The sequence below is a fragment of the Trachypithecus francoisi genome, unplaced genomic scaffold, assembly GCF_009764315.1.
Source record: "Trachypithecus francoisi isolate TF-2019V2 unplaced genomic scaffold, Tfra_2.0 Lachesis_group1, whole genome shotgun sequence".
In the NCBI taxonomy this organism is placed as follows: domain Eukaryota; kingdom Metazoa; phylum Chordata; class Mammalia; order Primates; family Cercopithecidae; genus Trachypithecus; species Trachypithecus francoisi.
In genome coordinates this window covers 9666977-9693977 of record NW_022681454.1, presented here as the reverse complement: position 1 = coordinate 9693977, position 27001 = coordinate 9666977, and the positions used below count along the sequence as shown (strand labels likewise).

The window sequence follows — 27001 nt, the reverse complement described above, 5'->3', positions numbered from 1 at the left end:
CCTCTCAGATGTTTCTCTAGGTCAGACCATTTGAAAACCAATGCTTATAATCTTCTGTACCATCTGGCCAGCTCTGGCCTGAACACCAAGGGATTCTGTTTCTTGATCACTTTGCCACGAGTCAGGTGCTGTCTTAGAAAGTTCATAGGATTTGATGCCTGACCAAAATGGTGAGGATCCTGACTCTGCCATTTGGACAAGGGATGTGGCTTCATATCTGACCCTCAATTCCTGCCTCTTTTTAATAGAGTAAGATCTCATAAGACTTGTATTGACAATTATTTAGCCTCAATAATATAATATTTATATTACATGAAATACGGTGCATTCTTAACACTTAGCAGGTATTCAATAAGTGTTGGCTTCTGTCTCCACTGCTTTCCTTTCTTCACTCCAAATCAGCTCTGATTTTATTCATAAAATATGACCAGAATCACTACGGAATTGATTAATACACGTAAGTTTACAAATATTGTATTTTAATAATCTCATTAGAGAGTGGTAATATTCCACAGTTGCACAGCCTTATGTAATCTAGGCCTTTGAATACATAGTTTCTTCCTGAATGATCTTAACCACTTAATGACGTAGGCAGAGGACATATTAGTGCATTTAAAAGGTGAAACTGGGGCTTAGAAAAGATGAGGAAGGACAACTTGGTGAAATGGAAGGAAACAGGGCTTTGAGATCGTCAAAAATGGATGTGAATCTGGTGTGTGACTTCACTGTTTGTCTTAGGTAAGTAGCTTAATCTCTCTGATCTTCAGTTAGCTGTTGTTGGTGTTGTGTAATTTGAAACTGGGTGGAAGAATACATTTTGTGTGTTGCTTCTAGAGTGAGAGCAAATGTGCACACAGTGTCTGACACAGAAGAGACAGCCAGGAACTGGCTAAATGGTCACATGAAGAGTAGTAGAGGGCGATCTAGAAGCATCCTTTTTTGAATCCTCGTACATGAAGCAGTTATATCCACTATCATAAGCTACTGCCAACATCTGCCAAGACTTGAGTTCTGCAGAGTTCTTCCAGACTGTACCTACCCTTCTAGCATGACAAAGAGACATAAAATGTTCAAAGGGGCTAAATTATTAACCAGAGAGATAAGTACCTGAATTTAAATTATATTTATGATTTTTTAACAAATTAAACCAAACATTCACCGATGTTACCAATAAAACTGAGAAGCATCAGGTTAGATATAAGCAGTAAAAATAATGCCCTTCCCCCTCCCCTGCCACCCTCGGCACAAACACACAAACAGAATTGTGGAATAGAGCTATCATAGGACCACTTTTTGTGTTTATTATTTATTTTTTGTTACTCTTGTGGGCAGAATACGTGGGAATCATTATTGTGATTATTCTGCTTAATTCTAATCATGTCTTCGAAAGAGCAATAACTTACAGGTTACCATTGAAGTGCTGCTGATAGACAAAAAACGCTCATCATTTACCACTTTTTTAGTAGGTGTCCTTAATTCTTACTTAACAAAAGTGGATTCTGAAGTTCAGGCAGGCTCCATTTCATGCAATGAATAGGAGGATATGCCAGAAATGAGACCCAGGTCCACCCGAGCCCCGAGCTCCTGCTCTTGGCATGGTGCTCCATCAGTGCCCTGCTGATGTGCCCAGGTTCATGATCAGGGCATCCATCACTGTCTTCCAAACTAGCCAACAGCATTTAAGGAACTCCCAGATACACCACAAGCATTAGCAAAATATGTATTTTAGTTGTTTCTTTTAAATTTCATTGGTGATACTAATTGAAACACTGCTTCCTATACACTTATACATGAGAATCAAAATCCTATTGTGTTTAAATGGTATTATGGTTTGTCATGTGAACTAAGATAAGCCAACAGGTCTACATGCAACATGAAAATTTAATATCCATGTGTTTGGGTGATAATCTTTAACTATGGTAGGTTCTGTGTTCAATTTTGTGTAAGATAAAGATGAGGGCTGACTGATAGCCTAGGCCCAAACTCTGAGAGGGCTGAATTTTTGTGGAGGGCCCAAGAACCACATTTCACCATCAGTTTTGAAGACCCAGAAAGCTAATTGAATCCAAGGCACACAGAGTTGATGGAGCTCAGGAGGTCAGTCCACTCTGGTACTCTGGCCTATCCATCCATCTTTGGTGATTTTGTGCAAGTGTGCTCAAATTATAAGTTCAGATGACTGGCATATTTCCTCCCAGGAGACAAATGTGCACCGGAAACTAAATTGCTATTGGGCAGTAGCTTGGTGAGCACAAAGTCAGAACTGTGTAATTTCAATAGCTGGATTTGCTGAACTATGGGAGGTCTGATGCCTTGACAGGCACCTGCAAAGTCAGTCTGCGCCATGGCTACCTGCAGATATTTATACATCAGGACATCCTCATTCATGGGCAAGTCTAGGGATCTCCCGATCAGTTTTATCTGTCTGGGCACTTTACACAGGACACCTCCACACTGTCTGCATTCCAACTCCTACTTCTGCTACATGCTGTTTTCACTACACCACGGCATCCATTCATTGAGACGTGGATATCATGGGTTCGAATCAGTTACTTCCTAGCAATATAGTTTTAGGCAAGTTACTTAACTCCTCAGAACCTCTGTTTATCCTTTATAAAATGGAATGAAAATATCTACTGCTCGAATTTGTGGTGAGAAATGAGATTCAGTACATAAAAATGCATATCATGGTGTCTAGCAATTATTAAATACAAAGTAAATGGTAGTGGCTATTATCATCATTGTTAGCATTATTATTACGAGTTTATTTTACATTTAAACAAACCTTCCTTAGATTCTTGGCCTTTTGTCCCTTTTTAAGATATTTGACCTGAAGAAGTTCTACTTTAAGGTGATTTCTGCAGAAAACTAATTTCAGCATATCCTTATTTATTTTTTATCATTCATCTATCAAAGTCTTGGGTGTCTTACAATTCCTTAAATGTACTAATCCTCTGGAAATATTAAGATTTAATGAAAAATGATAGAAATTCTTTTGGAATACCTTCCTAGTCAATTTCAAATCCTAAGAGTTTTTCACAGCACTGATACATAGAAATTACTCAGTAATTATCTGAGGAACTATTCTTGCACAGCAGTTTATACTTTACAGAGTGCTTTCACTTTCATCATCGCATTTGGTCTTCAGAATAATCCTATGAGCAAAGAAGGATGAGCACTCGTAGCTTCATCTTTCAGATTAGAGAAACTGAGACTCAAGTTGTAGAATTCACTGTATAATTCAGCATACCTAGGCTGAAAGACTTGTCTCCCATCTTGCTAGATAAGTGATCCTGAATAAAAGAAGAGAAAAAGAGAGAGTTAATTATGCAAAGGGAAGTTTAATTCAGGGGTTAGGTTCTAAATGTACTTGAAGTTACAGATGAAATGATGATCTCATCTGGATCCACACTGTGCATTTGTTCACTGGACAGGCTTGGCTCAGGAGAAGTCTCTTGCACAGAATGACACGATTGTTTAATGTTGAAAAATCTAGGTCATTTGGATTGTTGCTGTATAACAGAAACCAAATTGAACAAAATACCCTACATATGGTTCTGGTAAGCAGTAAATGGTATTATTATTATTATTATTATTATTATTACTATTTGTATTAGTCCATTTTCACACTGCTGTAAAGAACGTCTCTGAGATTGAGTAATTTATGACTGAAAGAGGTTTAATTGACTCACATTTCCATATGGCTGGGGAAGCCCCAGGAAACGTACAATCCTGGCAGAAGGGGAAGCAGGCACCTTCTTCACAAGACAGCAAGAGAGAGAAGAGTGAGCAAGACCATGGAAAAGTCGCTTATAAAACCATCAGATCTCATGAGAATTCACTCACTATCATGAGAACATCATAGGGGGAAACCACTCCCATGATCCAATCACCTCCTCCGTCCCTCGGCACCTAGGATTACAAATCGAGATGAGATTTAGGTGAGGACAGAAAGCTAAACCGTATTACTACTACTATAAGTTGTATTACTCTTTTCCAGTCTTGTTTAGACTACCTAGACTTTTGTGCTTCTCCTTTGGATTTTAAATTTCCCTCAAAAATTCTTCAGGCTCTCCTGATCATGAAACAGCTCCTCAGAAAATCACCAGCATACACCAGGTGCTTAATAAATGACAGTTGAAAAAAATTAGAGTGCTTTTGCCATTGGCCTTTAGATGTTCATGGCAATGGTGGGGTTTACTGGATCTATCTTTACCCTTATCTTCACCGCAGGGCCAGCCTGTAAATTGTGGTAAATATATAGCAATCCCTAAATCTTAGTTTATTTTCTTATACTTTTTGTCCTCTGAAGTTTGCCTTCAGTACCATCTCAATGCATTAATCAATCAATGGAGAAATAATCACAGTTGGGTATGTTCTGATTTAATCCAGGCCTAGAAGTGCCTACCCCTAATCAGTGTGGTTCTGCTATCATTTATGAAAGTCAAAAAAAGAAAATGGGGGTGAGACAGAGGTAAACTTAATAATAATAAAATAAAATATCTGTTAGGATTTTGGCAAACTTGGAGACTATTTTTCTACAGTCTCGTTTTATGTGAACAGTAAAAATCCTTTTAATAATAAGAGCAGAGAGAAAGAAGGTCCAAAGAAAAGAGAAGGAGGAGGAGAAGGAAGAAAAATGAAGGATAGAGGAAGGAAAGGAACATGAGAAAGCTAAATGAACAAGAGAAAGGGTAAAGGGTCTATTCACCACAAAATGAAATAAAAGGAGAGAAAGAATCTTACCACTAAAGGAAGGAAACCCTTTCTGCAGAATCAGGCAGCTGAAGAGAAAAAAGGAAATGGTTTTTGAAAACAAAACTCAACAGGAATAATAAATTCAGAAACTATAGATTGCATCAGTTCATTAAGAGTGTTTTCAAAATCATTTAAAATAAAAAATGAACACACAGTCACATTGCCTTGAGATACTTAAGGGAAGTTACTCATTAACAAGACAGTTGCAAAGTCTTATAAAAATATGCCATATGTAATAGCAGAAAAACTAGGAAAGCACTCGCTCCTACCCCTCGGAAAATAAAAAAAAGAAATCTATAATAACAATCCATTTGACTTCACATGCCTCCACTCAATGGAAATCCAATAAAATTAAATGTTATATTTAATTAAATTGAGCTGATTGACCCGACTGGGGTATAGAATTAGAAATCCAATCAGCATATATTTTCCTCTAAGTATGAACATCTCTAAAATGTAACTTTCTCATTTTTGATATGAAAATTAAAGAAATATATATAACTCTGAATTGTAACCAAATTAGTATCATCTGTATCTGAGAAATCTTGATTTTGACATGTTTACTCAAAGCTCCGACATGTGTGTGCAAACACACACATACACTTCTGGCCCTCTTCTCCAAATATATACACATTGCTCCCTTTCTCAATTCCAAAAATCATTAACCATTTTGGATATGTGTGATGTGGTTCTGCAGAAAAAGTCAGATGTGTATTGTGTGGGTTTGATACTCTTTTCCTTTTTTCCTGTTTTAATGAGAAAAAAAGCCTTAAGCCTTAATATAGACCTTATTGTTGATCCTTGACCCAGTTTTAACTGCACAGCTACCTCCTACCTTCCTGATTCATTCAAAGCTTTTCTTTAGCCATTCACAGTTTGCTTTTGGTCATTTCCTATATCCAGAAGGTATGCTGTGGATATTATTAGAGTGATGTTTCCTAAGCTTTAAAATAAACAGAGGCCAGTATTTCTATAAGAATTATCTTCTAGGAATAAGTAACGAATGTTGGGGAGCAAAGCAATTTCTTTACCCTAAAAGCATTTTTTTCTTCATGAAATATTAATTTTGGATCAGGTGAAACGCAGCAGCAATATTTATGGTAAATGTCTCTTTGCAAGCTCAGTTTGGTAGTGCTGGTTAATTCCCAGTGGATAACAAGAGTTCTCAAGGATAACAAGGAAATGCGATTTGTTGCGTTACATGTTTCCAATTGTTTAAACTGCTTGTGATACCATAAGGGTATTAATTATTTTTGGATTAAGACACACGTGAAAAATCCAGCCTACTTATAAAACAAGCCTCTGCTTCTTAAAACATTCACTCAGACCCCAGGTGGGTTCTGAGCTCAGAAGCAGACATCCTGGTTTTAATGCCCAAATCGAATGCATGTTCTTCAAAAATCTTACGGACACTTTCATCTGCAGAACGCTGTTTTCTTTATTCCAGTTTTCTAAAATATAGGTGTGATTCTTTAACCCTCAAATCCATTATCTTTTTTTCATGCTTTAAGTTCTGGGATACATGTGCAGAGCCTGCAGGCTTGTTACACAGGTATACATGTGCCATGGTGGTTTGCTGCACCCATTAACTCATCATCTAAGTTTTAAGCCCTGCATGCTTTGTCCTAATTAGGTATTTGTCCTAATGCTCTCCCTCCCCTTGCCCCAAACCCCCCAACAGTCCCCAGTGTGTGATGTTCCCCTCCCTGTGTCCATATATTCTCATGGACATGAACATGGATAAAGCTGGAGGCCATCCTTCTTAGCAAACTAACACAGGAACAGAAAACTAAACACCACATGTTCTCACTCATAAGTGGGAGTTGAACAATGAAATCAAATCCATTATCTTTAGAAAACATTTTCAAACCACAAATTACTTAATGAGCTAATCAAATATAATCATTGAGACCATTTGCTCCAAAGTCATGGGGTTGTTTGGTCCAAACAGATGGTTGAGGCAGGGGCCTCTCTACTCAGGATGTGAGCCACCCTGTGCACCTCTCTTTGACATGGTCCCTTTTATACCTAGAGGAGGTTACTGTGAGCCCCATAGGGAGACAACACACACTGTTTCTCAAAGTGGGGTTCATTTTGGATCCCCAAAGAGTTCCAGGTCAGGGTTTATAAATTATATGGGAACTGTATTAATGAAATGAAAGCACAGAGTTCCAACCCAAAGTAAATTCATTATGAGCATATTCTGGCTCTTTTGCCTAGGCTTTAGGCCCTGGAATACACTCGGGCAATTTTATTACCCATGTTGATGTTTGCAATTAGATTTGCATTGGCATCTAGCACTTAGTACAGTGGTGTTTTTTCTTGTTGGAGAAATAAATTGGCATCATTAAAACAGGCAGCCTCTCCTTGTGGACTCCCAGAGGACCCTGGGCTCCTTTGCACCTCCACACTGCTCCACCCAACATGGCTCCTTCTGCCTGGTCCCTCCCTGACAGTGAGTCCCTGAAGGTAGGGTGTGGTCTCCTCTTGAGACCTTCAGAGCTTCTTTCAGCTTCCCCACAGCAGAGTTGACTCTGGACCTATTAATATCCCCATGCCAAGTGCCCTGCTGTTGACTCCAGGTTCCACAGGCAGAACTGACAGATGACACCTCAGTGTCACTTCTCTTTGCCCGAGAGAGCTATGCATGGGCTTTATTTCTGTGACTAACCAGGAATAGAAACTGAAATAATTCCTATAGAAAGTGAATGCACAAACACCATGAGATGTGCTCCATTTCTGGGGCATTCCAGCTTCTCAAGGTCTCCGAATCAAGGCAAGAAGATGTTGTATACTCTTCGATCTGGGTCAGATCTTGAAGGAAGACTCCTTGGAGAATGACCTGCAAGACTGACACTCCACAGCCCACAAGTCCTGCTTCCCCTTCCATTATCATAGCCCATGAGGGAGTTGCGGTTAATTCTTTTATTATTATTATTATTATACTTTAAGTTCTAGGGTACATGTGCACAACGTGCAGGTTTGTTACATATGTATACATGTGCCAGATTGGTTTGCTGCATCCATCAACTCGTCATTTACATTAGGTATTTCTCCTAATACTGTCCTACTGCCAGCCCTCTGAACCCCTAACAGGCCCCAGTATGTAATGTTCCCCACCCTGTGTCCATGTGTTCTCATTGTTCAACTACCACCTATGAATGAGAACATGCAGTGTTTGGTTTTCTGTCCTTGTGATAGTTTGTGATAGAGAATGATGGTTTCCAGCTTCATCCATGTCCCTGCAAAGGACATGAACTCATCCTTTTTATGGCTGCATAGTATTCCATGGTGTATATGTACCATAGTTTCTTAATCCAGTCTACCATTGATGGACATCTGTCCTATTCAACATAGTGTTGGAAGTTCTATCCAGGGCAATCAGGCAAGAGAAAGGGAGTTGGGGATACTTCTAAGGGGAGTTGTGGCAAAGCTGGGTAAGAACCTGTTCCCTAGAAAGCTGTGTAGATACCTCCAGGACATATTTTTCTCTGTGTTCCCATAACACTTTATGCTCAAGGCTCTCTAATTCCTAGGATCTGGAATGTGACTGGCACATAGTAAAACCTCATAAATGGTTGCAGATACGGTAGTAAACTCTACCCTGTACAATTGCAAGAGCCTGGACTTCACTTCTTCACTGCCTATAAATAAGACTTGAGAGGGAAATGGATGCTTGACATGATTAGAAAACTTTTCCGTGATCAAATTGTTAAAATCTTTGGATGTGGTAGGTTTTTGTTAAACATTCCACTAAAAATTGACTCAGAAATAACTCTAAGTATATAGAGGATTATTTACAAGCAGTGCCAGTTCCTAAACGTCTGTTTAAGATGCGTCTGGAACAGCAAGGAGAATGAACATGTGATTATTTGGTGCTTTCCGTAAGAATGAGAAAAATCGATGTGTTCAGTGACAAGCTGCCAGTGAGTGGTGCTGGCCAGATGGAGACGGGAATAGAATGACCCTCCTTTCTGCCTCCCTTCTGCCTCCCTGCCTGTTAAAATACCTGGGACATTTAGACAGTGTCCATACCTGGGCTTTTCCCTAGAACAACTGAATAAAACTTTCTGGGACGTTATATTTTTTAAGGTTTCCAGGTAATTCCAAAGCATAAGCAGGTACAAGATTCTATGATTACATCAGTGGTTATTAGCAGATACTTACCTCAAGATGCTTCCCTAAGCATCTTTCATTTCTAACTAAATCCAGTGCCACTTTAAGGCACTGAAAGTGATATAAGGCATTTAATTACTATTCAAGTTCAGACTCATATTAATCACTCTTTCCCCCATGTCTTAGATATGGTATTTTTTCATGTAATCCTCATAAGAGCCCTAAAGGTAGCTGTTGTGTTGCCCCCATTTTACGGATAAGCACACGGAGGCTCAGAATGGTTAAACAGTTGTCCCAAAGCATCACTGTGAGAAACAAACTCCCCTGTCCAAACCCAAAGAATGGACTCAGAGACCCGGAGAACAGCAAAAGTGAGACTTTTAATGGTGGTCTTACAAGATCCAGTGTCTGGCATGCACTCACACCCAGAACAGTTTCAACAAGCCATTTATCCCATAATGTGCAGGTCCCTCCCCCAGTTCCTCATAGGCTGAGTGCTATGGGGTCACAATCTTCCCTGACGTTGCCTATTGTTAGGCAGGGACTTTAGGTGGCTTTTGTAGGGTTGTCTTGCTGCATTTTGTCACAGCCCACAATGCATTGCAATCTTAGTTAGTTCAGCTGCTCTTTAAGTAGTTGGCTTATGACCTAAGTAGCTGGGTAGGCTAATAAGAACAGACAGAGCAAGCTATTTTGCATACTAGTAAACCTTTATCTTAGACTAAACTTCTTCGGTTCGGGTGAGGGCAAGTAAGGTGGGGGGAAGCTGTTTCTTCTGTAGTTTGCTGACCTAAGCTGATTCAAGGCACTTTGTCTTGGAAATGGACCACGGTATACACTATTTCCTTTATAACTAAAACATGTTTGATTTGGTATGAAATGAGGGTCATAATACAGACCCTGTGAGGTTACTGAGGTCGGGAGATGGAGGATATATAACAAGTGATCTGTATTCACTCCCTTGTCTTTCAAAACGCACACATGAGGAAGGGAAGGGGCTTGTACTCTCTATGATATATTACCTTCAAAAAGCCAGTGGACATAAGACTCTTTCTGACTGACTCACCACATCCTTTGCACAATGGCTAAGATCAGGTCAGAGTGTGGTGCTTTCAATGTGTCAGCCATTCTGAGTAGAGCACAGCTGTTTACTCTGTAGAATGCCATCCCTTTTGTCTTGCTGATGATACTCTGTGGCTAACTCAGTCTCTGGTGAGGGTCGCTAAAACCTCAAATTCTGCTTTTTTTTTTTTTTTTTTTTTTGAGATGGAGTTTCACCCTTGTTGCCCAGGTTGGAGTGCAGTGGTGCAATCTTGGCTCACTGCAGCCTCCACCTCCCTGGCTCAAGCAATTCTCCTGCCTCTGTCTCCCGAGTAGCTGGGACTATAGGCGCCCACCATCACACCCGGCTCGGTTTTTGTATTTTTAGTGGAGACGGGTTTCACCATGTTGGCCAGGGTGGCCTCAAACTCCTGGCCTCAGGTGATCTACTGTCCTCAGCCTCCCAAAGTGCTGGGATTACAAGCATGAGCCACTGCATCCGGACTCAAATTCTGCTTTTTAAAATGTCAGAAGAATTTGGGCTCTCTCTATAATATTTTTAAACTCTTCTTATACAATAAAGTGCTTGCATCTCTCAAAAGCTACTACTAGAATATTTTTAACTTTTATTCAAATTTTAAAATACAAGTCTAATAAGCACTGATATTACTGATCAAATAATATACATATAAGGCAAAAATTAAGGATTCCTGCCTGATCCCTCCCGTTTCCATCCCTGCTATCCTATGTGTTACAATTTGGCAGAATCCCCTGCAATTTGGCTCTGCACAGAGTTCTATTGGAGAAGACAATAAACTATAAGAAATGTAATGGCATACTCTTAACTTTTGAAACCATTTTTGTCACCAAGTATTGATGGATTGTAATTTTTTTAATGAAACTATTTCCATTTCTCTGAGCTGAAAAAGACCTATTTGGCCTAAGCTGCTCATTTTTCAGGTGAAGAAACGAAAGCCCAGAAAGCTCCAATGCCTTACTCAAAGCTGCACGGTGCATGTCAGGGCTGCGCTGGAAAGCAGCTTCCCTGGCCACCTTGCCAGACCTCTGATTTGAGGCAATAAGCCTTGCAGGGAACTGTCCTGCATCTGTGGTCCCCTTACTCTGTACACAAGAACTGGCCAAAATCCAGGCACACAGGGAGCCGTCCATAAATATTGGTTTATTTTCTCCCATTTCAATGCTACTTAATGCATTCAAAAGAATGAAGTAGCTGTATAAGCAGCTATCATTAAGAGGTAGATACTTTTAAGGGATGGGGGATGGATTTGTCCTATGACTATAATCAAGTAATTTAATCTCTATAAGTATTAATATTCAAAAATTGGCAACAATATCCACACATACCCAAATATAACATGACATGCTAAAGCACCTTGCAAACTCTGCTTTGTTATACAAGTAATTGCATATCCGTATTTCATAACATTTCATAGTTTGTAAGACATTTTCATATGCGTCAGTTTATTTCACACTTAAGACGTGATGTAAAAGAAATATATTGATACTACTATTTATAAACTAGGAGGGACCAAATATTCCTTCAAGGCCACACAGCTAGTTAATGACAGCACTGGAACTGAACAGATGTCTCTCAACTTCCGGTCCAGGACCCTTCCAGTATTTGATGTGCATTCTTTGCATGACACTGATGAAAGTTCAAGTCCTCTTTCCCACCGCCATGATGAAAATCACTTCCAAATGAGGCTAGGCACTCTACACACTGCCATAGTGGGCCATCAGTGAATGAAAGGCTAACAGCTGCCTCTCCTTTCCCTGCTGTCAATATTGACCTACAACATAAGACGAGGAGATGAGGCAAGGGGGTGAGGGCAGAGGAAAATACACAGGGTATCAGAGGTCATAGAGCTTAGTTGAAGTTCTTTAGTATGGGTTGCCAGTAAAGGTTGAAGATCACACAGTTTAATTTCAAATCCCATCCCTTAGTGTGCATGATCCTTGATCATCTCAATCCAAGGGACCTTCCCTCATTATTTTTCATGTACTACCAGCATCCCAGCTACCGACCCTTTTAGTTTCACCAAAATGTGCAACGTCACTCTGGCACGATATGCATTGTAACACCTTCACACCTTTGCACATGAAGCTCCATTTGCTTGGATCACCTTCCTTAATTTTGAGCCCAAAAGACCTAGACTTACCTGGCAAGACAAAGCTCAGATATTGTCTCCTCTATGAAGATTACTCCGGCTGGCTCTCCAAGATAGAGTTAGGATTTGTTATGTTTTGTTTTACAATTAACAAACATTTTTTTGCAAAACATTTTAAAAACAGGAGGATGTCATGGAGGGATGCAGAAACTGTGCTATACTTAGTTTTAAAAGTGGCTGAAGGGCAGGGACTGTGTCTCACTGGGCACAATATTTGCACAAAGTAAATTTTCAGTAAATGGTAGTTTCCCAGAGGGATGAATGAATGAATGGATAGGTGGATGGCAGAATGTACTAAAAATGCCTAAGGCTCAGTGGGGTGCCATAGGCTGACAGGTTAGGAAATGGAAATTTCTGGGTCTCGGGACCTTGGCTCTTATTGCAGCTGGGTATTCTTAGTCACATAATTAAATCTTCCTGGGTCTCATTCACTAACTGTGAAACCCACTTTCTACCCTACTCCCCTCATTTGGGAGCCCAGGGAAGCTGATGGATATTAAACCATATTAATAGCTCCTCGCTCTTGGCTTCCTGTTGAGTTTGGCCAATGGGAAATGGCATCAGGAGATCCAGGGCAGAAGCAGCGTGAGATGGGGATTTTCATTCCACCCACCACAGCTCCCTCCCTGCAGGGCCCACAATGGAAAGCCACAGCTCCTCTTCCCGCAACCCAGAAAGAGAGCCCTGTCTCTGTGTCCCAGTGCCTACCTGGTCCCCAAACCCCTCCAAGCCCAGGCATGTGACACCCCCTTTTATTACCACCCCCAGATACTGCACTGTCTTCTGTGGATTCCTTCTACCCTGCCAACACCTTTTAAATGGCCTCTTTATTAAGCTGTTCTCAAATTACCCAATTTGAGAGTGCCATCTGTTTCTTGCTGGAACCTCAGCTGATATCCTTTACACCTCCCAGGGCCTTTGAGTAGATTACATGAGGTCATTGATACGAAGCCCTTATTGAATACTCCCAGGGTCTCTGCTGCTAATTTATATGGTAAATAACATTAATAATCTTTCCTAGGTGGGTGAATACAAGGCTCAAATAAAATGCTGCATTCTCCCAAAGTGATATAGAACTGTAACTTTCAATAAATATTTTATGGTAAAGCCACGCTTGGAAACGAAAAGCACCCCTTCTGCACACTCTGGCTCGGAGCAGAGCCAGCCGAGCCTGGCTGATGCGCCCTCGGTGCCCAGGGGGAGCACACAATTGCACGCCGGGGAAAACCAGGCTCAGTTTATGTTTGCTCAGCTCCCGGGGCCAGATGGGATGAATGCTGACAGAAAGAGGACAGCCTGTCAGAGAAAGAAATTCCCTCCCCCACTGCATTCCAGAAATAAGCCAATTCTTGACCTGGATTGATTCTCTTTCTCCCATTTCCTCTAAACCAGCACCTGTATCTGATTTTAACAAGAAGCAACAGTGGCTTGTTCCCCAGAATTAAAACATGATGTGGAAGTTCCAGTAACAAGTTTGCTTTTGTTTCCACAGGCTGAATTGAAGATCCCTCTTATCTGCCGGGTGCCAAGAACGATGAACAGGCAGTAAGTACCATGGGATCACTGTGAGTCCCAATTCCCTTTTGGTAGTGGGGACAGGAGGCGTTTTCTGAAAGATGAACTAAGAAATGATGCCAATGTGGCCACCCGTGGAAAGGGGATTTCCTGAGAGGCCAAGGCTGGGACTGTGCGCTTTGGTGTTCAGAAAACTCCTCTTTCCAGTAGCAGCATTTTCTCATGGATGGAGCCCTTGCTCTCACCCAGCATGGGTGTGTGGTGGGGCAGGGACAAGATATCCAAGCACCATGATGCTCGAAGGGCACCCAGTCAGTTTCCACCCATGGGTGTGAAGGAATAAGTAAAAGGACAGTGGTTTGTGCGCTTTTTCCCACAGGAGAAAGCCTGGAGTCCAACTTTCTCTTTGTGGACACCCAGAGTAAGTGGTGTAGTCGGTCTGAGACACCGAAATTTGTGCCTGATAAAAAAAAAGAAAAAAAAACCAGCAGGACTCAAACGTTTAAGAAATATTTACAGTGAAAGAAAAACCTTGAAATTGGCAAAGTTTGATGGACCAGTTTTAAAATTAATCTCCTTATCTATTTATTTGCTTTATTTTGCCAGTCAGAAAGGTAGTTTTCTTATTCCTCATTGGTGTGAAAAGCAGTGATTGTATTAGAAAGAGCAGGAGTTTCAAGGTCAGGCAGACCAGACCTACTTTAAATCCCTTGCCCTGTCATTTTATATCTGTATGATACTGGAGAATGATGATACCCTTATCCTCTGGATATGCAAGAAGTTCCTTAACCCTCTGAAAAGCAGAATTGACTCAGGGAGGAGGACTGCCTGGTTTCTGGGTGGATGTCCTGATCCTAGAGGGAGGCTAGGGGACAGCAATGGCTGTACCTCGCAGGTGGGCACTGGCTGGAGAGCTCTGGTCCAAGAGACAGAGAGAGCAGCAGATGCTGTGACAGCCCCGATAATCTCAGCTACCCATGGATGCCCACAGGTGTCCAGGTGGAGTGACCTGACTCACAGCCAAGCCCATGGGATGGGAAGGCTGGAGCTTCTGCTCTTCCTCTTGCCATGAAAAGCACAGCAGGAGCTCCCTGGCACATAGTCCAGAGATGGGCTCCTCACCCGAGTGCGAATTAAGCTCATCAAGCATCCCTTCTTGCCAGGAGTTGTTACCTCCTTTTACTCCTCAATCCTTGAAGCAGGACTGAGTGGCAGGTATTACTAGCTTCCTGGAAGATTAGCTTCTTCATCTAAATGACTTGTCTGAGATGGCTCAGAGCATTGAGATGAAGGCGGAGCTGGAATTCAAGTCTATCTGACTCCCAGTTCAGTGCTCCTTTCTTTATTCCCTCGGCTGTGGGAAATGGAGAAGGCACCAGTAAGGGAGTCAGGGCTAATGTCAATCCAGGTGGGTGGGTTAACCTGTGGTTGCACCACAAAGGGGATGAACTCTCAGACCCTAATTAGCATTGGGGATAAACGTGGCAAATGGCAGTTTCACTGTAGGATAGACGAATTGGAGGTTTGTGCTAATGGCATAAACAGCACAGCAGGTGTATTAGTGTCCTGGGCTGTCTAACAAATTACCACCACCTGCACGGCTTAAAACACTGGGAATCTAGTTACTGACAGTTCTGGGAGCCAGAAATTCAAAATTAAGGGGTCATCAGGGCCTTTCTTCCTCCAAAGGCTCAAGGGAAGAATCCTTCCTGGTCTCGTTCACCTCAGAGGCTCCTGACTTTCCTTGCCCGTGGCTGCATCACTCCCCTCTCTGCCTCCATTTCACGTGACCTTCTCCTCTCTGGCCATATTTTCTATTCTTCTTCTCACCTCAAACCTCCCTCTGGCTGTCTGATGTGAAGATATTTGTCATTGGATTTAGGGGTCACCTGGATAGTCAGAATGATTTCTTATCAAGATCCTTAACTACATCTGCAAAGATGCTTTTCCCAAACAGGGTCACATTCACAAGCGATGGGGATGGGGATGTGGGTGTGTTGAAAGGCCAACATTCAGTCCATGGCAGCAGCCTTTATCTTCACACTCACTCTGCTCTTCAGGAGCAATGTGGGATGGTTCTGAAATGTCTGGCAATGTTTGCTATGAGCGTCTGCTTGGCTTTGTAGCTATGGTTTCCACCCCTTCAGTCTCTGCTTCTATGCCTTTTTTTTTCTTTCTTTTTTTTTGAGACAGAGTCTTGCTCTGTCACCAGGGTGGAGTGCAGTGGCACAATCTAAGCTCACTGCAACCTCCGACTCCCTGGTTCAAGTGATTCTCCTACCTCAGTCTCCCGAGAAACTGGGATTACAGGTACCTACCATTATGCCTGGCTAATTTTTGTATTTTTAGTAGAAACAGGGTTTCACCATGTTAGCCAGGATGGTCTCAATCTCCTGACCTCATGATCCGCCCACCTCGGCCTCCTACAGTGATGGGATTACAGGCGTGAGCCACCGCACCTGGCCCTATGTCTTTTAATGATTTCACCCTATGCCAAAGGCCTCTTCTGCAAGAGAGGTTTTCCCCTTTTATGAGGACTTTCAGCGGCTTTGTTTTTCAGCCAGGGAGTTGATCTCTGTTGAAGACGGCTTCTCACCAAGCTTTCCAAAGGGAAGCTGTGTGGTTGCAGCTTTACAGTCACCTTAGATTTGCAGCTGACAATGCGTAGACCAGAGGACAGCCAAACCGTCGCTGCTTCACAAACATTAGCTACCTTCCATTAGGATGCGTCCACGTGGAGCCTACGCACTTGACTATCTGACACCTCAACATGAGGAGCCTGCCGTGAAGAATAACTTCTTCTTTCCCAACGCTCAGAGCATCCTTTTCCTCCCCTAGTCCCAGTCTCTTCTTCACTCCTTCCTCTTGTGCACCCTCAAACCAGTCAATCCATATGGGATTGCTGCTGGCCTGTCCCAAAATGAAAAGTAAATATTAAAATTAGAACCCCCCCCAACCAGTGCTATTACACTTTAAAGAGAAATGCATACGCTGGCACCACACAAATGAAAGGTAAGATGCCCTAAGACACTCCACGTTTTATTCTCCACCTTCAGGTTTCCTGTCCAGGGTGTCCTGAGCTGGGAGATGCTGTTGATCTAAGTGCAGGCTGCATAGCAGCAGTGTCAGCATTACCAGGGAGCTTGCTAGAAATGCAGAGTCCCAGCTGCTACAGCCCAGCCCGGAATCCATACTTTTACAAGGTCCTCCGTTGATTCCTGGACACATTAAAGCCTGAGAAGTGCTGAACTAGAACAGGAGTTCCCAACACCGTATCCTTCCCGGCACACTTGAGAACTTATCTACAGTAGTCGTCAAAGCATGATTCAGAGAAGGCAGCCACATGTCAGGTTGGGTGTGAGTGTAGTTTGGAAATGTGTGCCCCCCATCACCACGCACACAGAGGTTTTTCTTTTGCTGAGCCTTGTGGGGTAGTACTCACTTCCTCTGTCAAAATTATTAACCCAGTCAATTCAAGGTAGTAGATTTTAAACCTGAAGGAGTGTTAGAATCATCAGGGAGGCTTTAAACAAAGGCAATTTCAGTGTCCTTCCCCAAAGCAAAGAAATCAGAATAGTTGGACATCAGTCTTTTTTTTTTTGTTAATGCTCAATAAGTGTAATCCACAGCCACTTTTGTGGAATAATGTCTCACAATTCTATAATCTGGAATTTCTTACAATTCTATAACCAGGAATCCTAAGCAGACTTTGTAATGACAACTAATTCCTTACCATCTGTCTTAGTCTTCTCAGGCTGCTACAACAACATAGTTCAGACTGGGTAACTCAGAAACAACAAAAATTTATTTCTCACAGTTCTGGGAGCTGGGAAATCCAAGAACATGGGGCTAGCACATTTAGTGTCTGGTGAGAGTGCTTCCTGGTTCATAGATGTCAGCTTGCTGTGTCTTCACGTAGTAAAGGCAAGAAACGTGTGTGAGACTCTTTTATAAGGGTGCTAATCTCATTTCATGGGAGTTTTGCCCTCTTAGCCTAATCACCCCCCAAAGGCCCCACCTTTTAATACTATTACCTTGGTGATTAGCTTTCAACATATGAATTTAAGGGTTTCACAAACATTTAAATCATAGAAGTATCTCTCATTAAGCACTTTTATAATGAATAAATTAATAAGTATAGATGAATGGATGATGTAGAAATATATATTATATATGTACACGTGCATGCACATGTGAACCTATGGGTGTATATGTATGTATATGTAGGCAGACACGCAATACAAGCATATGCACAAATATTTGTATTTGATTGTATCAGTTCAGTCAAAAGCATTTATTTATTGAGTATATATTTCACACACCTCATTTATAAAGATGAATAAGATCTAGCCCCTACCCTCAAAGAGCATTTGCCATATGTAAAGAGAACTCTTTCAGTGTTACATAGAGAGTGATGGGAAAACTCCACAAGTACTAAGAAGGGATCCTGATGTCATGATTCTAAATTGCTTCCGAAATTAGCAGGTTATTTTTCATCGACTTTCCCTGCAACAAAACTTGCAGCTTCCCCAGCAATCCATTAAACTGCAGAAAGCCTCATTCCTTGGTGCTATTAGAGAAGAGCACACAGACCCACCAGCGGCCCCATTACACCACTGGGGCTAGATAAGGGCATCTTGGGGTTTGGTTTCCAGTACCTCTTCATCATTCTGGACAGGACTGATAAGAACCTTGACGCTGTGGTTCTGAGTGCTTTGGAAGAGACAAAGTCACCTGAGTGATTGCTTCTGGGCTCTTTCCAGTAAGCCAGTGCCCTGCACTGGCCACCCAGGCTCTTTCAGGAATTTGGGTGAAAGTCACTCTTGCACATCCCAGATTGGGGATAGATCAGAGAGCAAGGGTCTCCAGAGTGTCCACTTTGAAATAAAGCTTAAACAATTATTAAGCTTGTTTTGTTCATTGCTGAAATTATCCCCAGTATTGATGGACATTTCAGAAAACATACAAAAGTACAGAGAAGAAAATGAAAATTATCAATTATCCTAGCACCCAGCACTAACTTGCTACAGTTGTCTTAGTTTATTTTTCTATATCTATGTGTAATATCTTAAAATTTTAGAAAATTTACTTTTAAAACTCATTGTTTTAAGTCATTCATTTAACAACCATGTTTCCTTTTCTGAGCATTGCCCTACACAATTAAATTTTCTTTAAAATCATGGTGTTTTGAAGCTATGACTTAAATAAGGTTTACCACCCCTTCTCCACAATTTCAAAGTCAAAAGGCTTTGAAATACTGAAAGGTTTTTGTAGCCAATTTGACAGCAAAACCTGACGTGCAACGAGGTAATGTATGTTCTTCATTTATCCCAATTAATCCGACTATCACATGTTTCACTACGGAAATATTAGCGTGTTTAATAACCAGAGGTTGTTCCAGTCTTTACTGGGAATATTACATAGTGTACAGCACGTGCACTGTGTTACTTTTCTAAAATCCACAATATTCTGAATTCCTGGCCCCAAGGGATTTAGATCAAGCGTGGCAAACCTGTATTTTATTTGGCAGTTTATTTTATCTTGCCCTTGGTGTTGGACATTTAAGTTGCTACCTATAGAGTTTTATGAGGCAGTTTTATCACCAAGATTAAACTTAACGCCATATACTCTAGAAGTATTAAAGCAGACGGTGTTGTGATGCTCCCCAGCAGACAACAATGTGTATGCTGCATACATTATGTAACTCTACCCTAATAGTCTAATATTATGTAGGAACATGAGTTCAAATTATCTAGTAATAACCTAGCACTCCTTTTCTTGCATAGGGAATATGTATTTCCTATTTGCTTGTTTTGGAAAAAGTTTTGATGGTAAACAAAACAATAAAATAGATATTTAGAGATGGAGAGAGTCATAGAGGCATCGAATTCCACCTTCCACACATGGTTATAATTTCCTTAGCAATAGCTTTGTGAGACAGAATGAGAATCTTCTCAAACACTCTTCTCGATGAAGAGCTGATTACCTTCCGAGCCTATGACTTAGGAAACAGCAAGAAAATTCCTCTTTGTATTGACATCAACAAATCCACCTTCAAGTCAATCTTAATCATTGACATTTTACATTTTACTAAGCAAAAACAGTGATATTTGCCTGCAATACTTTTCTCACTTGAATGCAGTGTCTAGTTATAAGAACAAAAGAGCAAAAAGGATACAAAAATTGTTTACCCTCCCTGACACGCCAGGCACTGTGCTAGTCATTCTCCATGAGGATCTGTGTCATCCTTTCTGACTGCTCAGCACTTAAACAGCTTTCCATATTGCCACATAAGAACAACTGTCCGAAATTCAGTTTCAGGAGTAAAACCGACATATTTCTGACTCCAAAATCCGTGATCTTACGTCATAAGACATAGTGATTAAGAACATCATGCTTGCGTATTTCTCATCACGGATACATCACCTGAGTGAATGACTATTTTGCCCATTAGAGGCATATTTTCTATTTGAAACCTTGCACAATAAAATATATTCATTTCCTAGGTGGGGATGTATGTCAGCTCCTCTTGAGAGGGCTCGATGTCTGGCACACAGGAGCTGCCCAATAGATGATATTTCTCTGTGTGTATGAATGATAAAACTCCATGTAAACTCCAGATCATTATTTTCCTTCATGACACGTGTGAACAACCTCTGCTTTCGACCTCCAGGGGCACCTTCATTTTGATTTGCAGGAATAAATAAGTGTAAATCCCAGTGAATCTAGAGAAAATGAGAACCAGCAACTTTGGCACCCTGAGATCAGAGTCCTACACCCAGCTGTGTAGTCAGTATGGCTGCCCTCCTAGTTACCCAGAAGTAATTATGAACCAACTCTCGGGCCAACTGTGTCTGTCCTCTGATGCTATCAAAGTCACATAGGTAGGATTCAGCTTTGTGGTTGGCTGGTAATTAAAAAGCTGCAAGCTGTGAGGGAACATAGCTGAGATCCAGAGAGTTTGCCAGAGGTTGCAGACATGGCCAGTGATACTCTTGCAGGAGCAGCAGGTGTGGTTAGCTTTGAGACTCAATAAAGATGGTCGGTGATGAGGGAATAGAGGATGTTAAGACAGTCTTCTCTCTCTCTTACTGGCAAGATTACCAGTTGCTGATAGAACTAGTTGACTTAACTAGCTTATCACCGCTTGGGAAAATTCCAGGTGAACAAAGTCTCCTGCTGACTGTCCACAAGATTAGAGTTTTCATCATTACAGTCTTTGAAAATGTCACAAAGAACAATAAAGATTCTGAGGTATTTAATGCATGAGTTTGTTATCATATAAGTAACGTATATTCTTTGTAGAACATTTAAGATACAAAATATATACATAAAGAGAAACTACAATTTCTAATTGAACCATTGAAAAATGGTAAACAGTATTGGATATTTCCTTTTAGGCTTTCCAATACAATTATCCATTCTACTTTGTTTTTAGCTTGATGTATCATATGTATAATATTTCCCAATGTTATTAGAGTCATTTTATAGCTATGCAATCTTTCAATACCTTAGACATCCCATATTTTATGTTCTTCCACTGCAGGAAAACAAGACAACTCATGAACTAATTTGACAAATTCAATTAACATAATCATGCCCAAATATTAAGAGGCTGTGTTTTATTACATGGAAATAAGAAAAAACAATCATCCTAGGAAATATGGTGAGCTAAGCCAGTGTTTGGAGAACCTGATCCGTGATGACAGTTTATAACAGAATAGTATTTGATTATAAAAACATACAGAGAAATTGGTAACAAGGTCCAGCATTTATGGTTGCTATTTTAGCCATGAAATCCAAACCACTGGTCATTTGCGTGTCTATAACTTACATTGGTCCAACATTCCCCCACAGATGAGACATAAGAAGGGAGAAAACTTGACTTCAGGAAAATTTTGTTAAGTTCAAGTACACCTGACAGTAAAACTGTAAAATGATTGCCAACAGTTTTTAATTAATATGATTTGGGGGCAATATCAGGAAGTCCTAGAAAATGTATCCATTGGAAAGGAAAAATAAAAAGGGAATTCCTGGAGATCTAGATGCGTAAAATTTCAGAATTCCTGGTAAAGAGAGATCAGGTCGCAAATAAGAGGAAAGGAGTACTTATCATAAACCAGATATCAGTTGCCTCCAGCTTGGTTCTTCATTCTTGACTTCCATTCTTCTCTATATTTTTTTATGGGGGTGGGGAGGATTTTTTCTGAGAGAGGTTAGAAAGGATTCTGTTGAGGCAATCCATGAAAGGAGATGATAAAGTCAAATATTTATCTGTCTCCCCTGGTGAGGAGAACAAATACTTCAATAGAAGTATAGCTCTGCAATAATCCGACAGAAATATTGGTTGGCCATGTGCCAATGGAGCTGTGACGTTTTAGGAATTTAGCCTCCCTGAGTCTCATTTTCTTTATTAAATGAAATAGTAATAGTAACTATCTCAAAGGGTTGTTGAGAAAGTTAAGTGACTTAATGTATACAATATGTGTTGCAGCATGTCTGGCACACAGGGAGCATGCCACAGGCGCTGTAGCCAGTTGAATCAGGTTGGTGCAAAAGTAATCACACTTTTAGCAATTACTGTTTTTTTGTGTTTCTTTTTTTTTTTTTTGAGACGGAGTTTCACTCTTGTTGCCCAGGCTGGAATGCAGTAGCACAATCTCAGCTCATTGCAACCTTCACCTTCTGGGTTTAAGCAAGTCTCCTGCCTCAGCCTCTCAAGCAGCTGGGATTACAGGTGCCTACCATCATGCCCAGCTCATTTTTTGTATTTTTTGTAGAGACAGGGTTTCATCATGTTGGCCGGGCTGGTCTCAAACTCCTGACCTCAGGTAATCCACCCGCCTCACCTCCCAAATTGGCAGTAACTTTTAATGGCAAAAACTGTGATTACTTTTGCACCAACCTAATACTTTCCAAAGATGGCTACAACAATGTATCCCACCCCCCATGCTTTTCTGCAGTGTATCCTGACACTTCCCATTCAAGGGTGAATCTGTTTCTCCACCTCCCTTAACTTGCATGGCCCTACAGCAGTTTTGACCAACAGAGTGTGACAGAAGGGACACTGTGTCAGCTGTGTGCATAGTCTTTAACTGTCTGGCCAGCTCGGCTTCCTGCCTTTAGAAGCCACCTTCCACCAAAGTCATATGCTATGACCGCACTACTGTGAAGACACCCAAGCCTTGTGCAGAAGCCCTGGGGAGACACCCTGTGGAGAGATAGGGAGGCTGGGGGCACTAGGCACCTGCCTTGAAAACCAAGGATCCAGTCTGGGCATTCAGCTCAGTTCAGTCCTGAAATCACCATCCAAATGAAGCAGCACCAGAGACCCCTAGAGGAAACCACCCAGCTGAGAACCAGGAGAGAGAAAAACAAATCGTCATTTTAAGCTACTGTTTTGGAGTGGTGTGTTAGGCAACAAGAGATGACTGGAACAGATATTGTCGGCTGGTTATATCATCATCATTACAATCATTGCTTCATGCAAGGGCCTTTGCTGTTAGATATTCAGGGTACAATTTAAAGATTCATATGACTTGATATTCCATCATGAAGAACATTCATTGTAAGTGAGAATAATAATACATCAGCGAGTGATAGTGGGTGAGCAGGATGCTAATATGACGTTCTCAGTTCTGAGTGTGTGTAAAGTGCTAAGAGGACACAGAGGAGTGAGTGGTTATTCTACTTGGAGCAAATATTGGGAAGGGGTGTGGTGGCATTAGAGGAGACATCCTCACAGAGGCAGTGATGTGAGCTGACCTTGAGGAACAATGGGATGTTGCGAAGCAGCAAATGGAGAAGACAGTGGGGATAGATTTTCTCAAGTAATTACAGCAGCTGGAGAACTTCTACCCAGATTTAATGTAAAGAGTAACATTAAGACTGATAATTTGACTTATGTTGCTCAAAAGCTGATTCTAAGTAATTGGAGAGATAATTAGACTACTTAGGATAGATGGTAGAATTTGATTTTTCATATCTCTTGACTGGCAGAGAAAAGAAGAAGCTGCAGTGCAAAATCAGAAGGAGAATAAAGGCCTGAATGTGGCTGACAATTTTTAAAATCCTGTGTTGGCGGGCTGGATTCTGCTGCCCTGAAATGCTTCCTTTTGGGTAGGCTGCAATTAGAGGCATTTGTGCTGCCATTTGTTCCCATTGTTGTTTGTTTGAACAAAAATTCTGTGAATAACGAAAATTCTACATCCAGTTCATCTTCTGTAGATTTTTCTAAGAACTCTATCTGCAAAGATGCGAGGAGTTTTATGATGAAGAAACATGAAGTGTTTCTCTACCATCTTTGTCAAGGTTTCATTTTCTCTTTTAATTTTTTCAATTGCTTTAAATATTGATTAGATACAAAGGAATAGTTATAAAATATGCATACAGTATAAAGAACAATAAAATGTATTAGATATGTGTATGCATTCTCAGTTTTTATTAATTACCATTAATTTTGATGTTTTCATTCCTCCTTTCACATTCACAACTCCACACCCCCAACAAGCAAAAACTATCCTGAAGTGTGGGTTAATCATCCACTTACTTTTATCTTTAGTTTATATCATTACAAATACTTTGTTTTTGCTGGTTTTTGAGATTCCTGCCAAAAGAATCATGTTACAGATTTTATCTTGCACCCAGACTGCCTAGTTTTGACAACTGGTTCTACCGGTTATAAGCTATGAGATCTTGAGAACGTTAAGAAGCCTCATTGTACCTGTTTTCTCATCTGCAAAATTAAAATAATAATGGTGTGTACTTTGTAGTATTCTTGTGAGAATTAAATGAGCTAATTGCTAATTTGTTTTTTTTTTTTTTTTTTTTTTTTTTTTTTTTGAGACGGAGTCTTGCTCTGCCACCCAGGCTGGAGTGCAGTGGCCGGCTCTCAGCTCACTGCAAGCTCCGCCTCCCGGGTTCACGCCATTCTCCTGTCTCAGCCTCCCGAGTAGCTGGGACTACAGGCGCCCGCCTCGTCGCCCGGCTAGTTTTTTGTATTTTTTAGTAGAGACGGGGTTTCACCGTATTAGCCAGGATGGTCTCGATCTCCTGACCTCGTGATCCGCCCGTCTCGGCCTCCCAAAGTGCTGGGATTACAGGCTTGAGCCACCGCGCCCGGCCAGCTAATTTGTATAAGACATTTAAAACAGTGTCTGGAACATAATGTGGGCTATGTAAATCTTAGTTCTGATTGTTCTATAGTCTGTTTTATGACTGCTCCAATGTACATTCCAAAGATAATCCATGCGATTGTGGATAGCCATATTTCTTTCCATTTCATGGACATATAATATTTTATGTGCATATAATATCATTTATTTATACACTCTCCAGTCAATAGACACTTGAGTTATTTCCTAAATATTGCTTATACCAGTGCTGTTAAGAACCGTCTAGTTTACGTGTACTAAAGCATAGATTCAGGAGTATCCTTACAGAAGGTATATTCCTAGGATTGAAATTTCTGGGGCTCAGAGTATGTACACCTTTGATTTTACTTAGGTCACAATTACTAACGCAGCCAGGTCATTTTATGCTTTCTACCCACAAGTGTACTTAAGTGACCCAGTTTCTTCATGACTTTGGACAAAGTCATGCCAGTCCTTCCATACTGGCATTTACCAAACTAGTGGGTGGTTTTCATCTGTGTTTTTTGACTATAGTGTAGCTTTAATCTGTATTTTGTTGACTACGGTGTAGCTAAGCATTCATCAGATATTTATTAGCCATTAAGCTTTTCTTGTCTGCACACAGTGCTTGTCAAATCTTTTGCCAGGCAAAATATATATATATATATATATTTTGGGTCAGGCATTTGTCATTTTCATATTGATTTGTATGCATTATTTATTCTGTACACTTTTCTCAGTTTGTGACTTGAGTTGTTATTCTCTTTTGATATTTCCTTTTGGTGACCACAATTTCAGGTCAATGAGTCATAGCGAACTTTTCCTTATGATTCATTCATTTTGTGTATTGTTTAAAGAAACATAACATGAGATCATAGCTTCCTACGTTGAATTCCAAACATCATAAAATCTGCCTTTCACTTTTAAATCTTTAATCAGCCTGTAGTTGATTAATTTGTGTGCGGTGTGGAGGGATTTGGGGATTCCTTCCTTCCTTCCCCTTCCCCTTCCTTCCCCTCCCTCCCTCCTTCCTTCCTTCCTTTTTGCATGGATAAACAATTTACTCGGCACTGTATATTAAAAATGCTATCGGCCGGGCGCGGTGGCTCAGGCCTGTAATCCCAGCACTTTGGGAGTCCGAGACGGGCAGATCACAAGGTCAGGAGACTGAGACCATCCTAGCTAACACGGTGAAACCCTGTCTCTACTAAAGATACAAAAAATTAGCCGGGCGTGGTGGTGGCGGGCGCCTGTGGTCCCAGCTGCTCTGAGGCTGAGGCAGGAGAATGGCGTGAACCCGGGAGGCGGAGCTTTCAGTGAGCGGAGATCGCGCCGCTGCACTCCAGCCTGGGCGACAGAGCGAGACTCCGTCTCAAAAAAAAAAAAAAAAAAAAAACTATCCCTCCTCCACTCATCTGCAATGCCAGCTGTCATAAACCAAGTTTTATTATACAAGTGGATCTTTTCTAGGTTTTCTTTGTCATGATTAATGTATCTACCCGATGTCAATGCACATGTCCTAATTAGTATAACTTTATTGTAGCTCATGATGTCTTGGAATTTATATTCTCCAGCTAGCACTTCAGCAGGAGATTGGCTCTTAAATGTCTGCTCTTTCATGTAAGTATAGGATACACACACACAATCTCTCTCTCTCTCTCTCTCTCTCTCGCTCTCGCTCTCGCTCTCTCTTTGGGGGTTTGGGGCTGAAATTACTTTGAAGTCTACAGATGACTTAGAAGATAAATGACAGCTTTATGACATTGAATTCTCTAGTTCATGAACATGTTATATATCTCCAGAGAGACCAAGAGACAGAGAGAACTTCTTCAACGTAATTCCACAATGTTTCATAATTTTCTTTCCAAAAGACTAGACCTTAACATATTTTGAGAAATCTTTTTTAGACATTTTACTTATTTTAATGATATTGTAAATGGTAAGATACCAACATTTCATATTTTCATGTCTGTTGCTAGTATATATTTTTGATGTGATGCAGACAGCAGGCTTCCTAAAAGTTTTATCAATTCGAATAATCTGTTTATTCTTTCATGTTTGTTATATAGATAATTATATCATCCATAAATAATTAAATTTTATTTCTTCCTCTCCATTTCCTTTACATTTTTTTTTTCTTGCCTGACTACACTGGTTAGGCTAGATTAAAGTGGTGATAGCAGGCACCTGCATTCTAAATCTTAAGAGAAATGCTCTAATGTTTCACCACAAAGTACAAGGCTTGTTTTC

General features: G+C 40.8%; 1 protein-coding gene across 2 annotated transcripts in view; it reads left to right on the top strand.

Annotated features, from left to right (window-relative positions):
- Positions 1-27001, top strand: part of CLNK (cytokine dependent hematopoietic cell linker) — a 238953-nt gene that overhangs the window by 51075 nt on the left and 160877 nt on the right. For both annotated transcript variants that reach the window (XM_033213753.1, XM_033213754.1), the window contains exon 2: positions 13597-13649. In XM_033213753.1, the coding sequence (XP_033069644.1) occupies positions 13597-13649 (53 nt within the window). The remainder of the gene's footprint in view (positions 1-13596; positions 13650-27001) is intronic.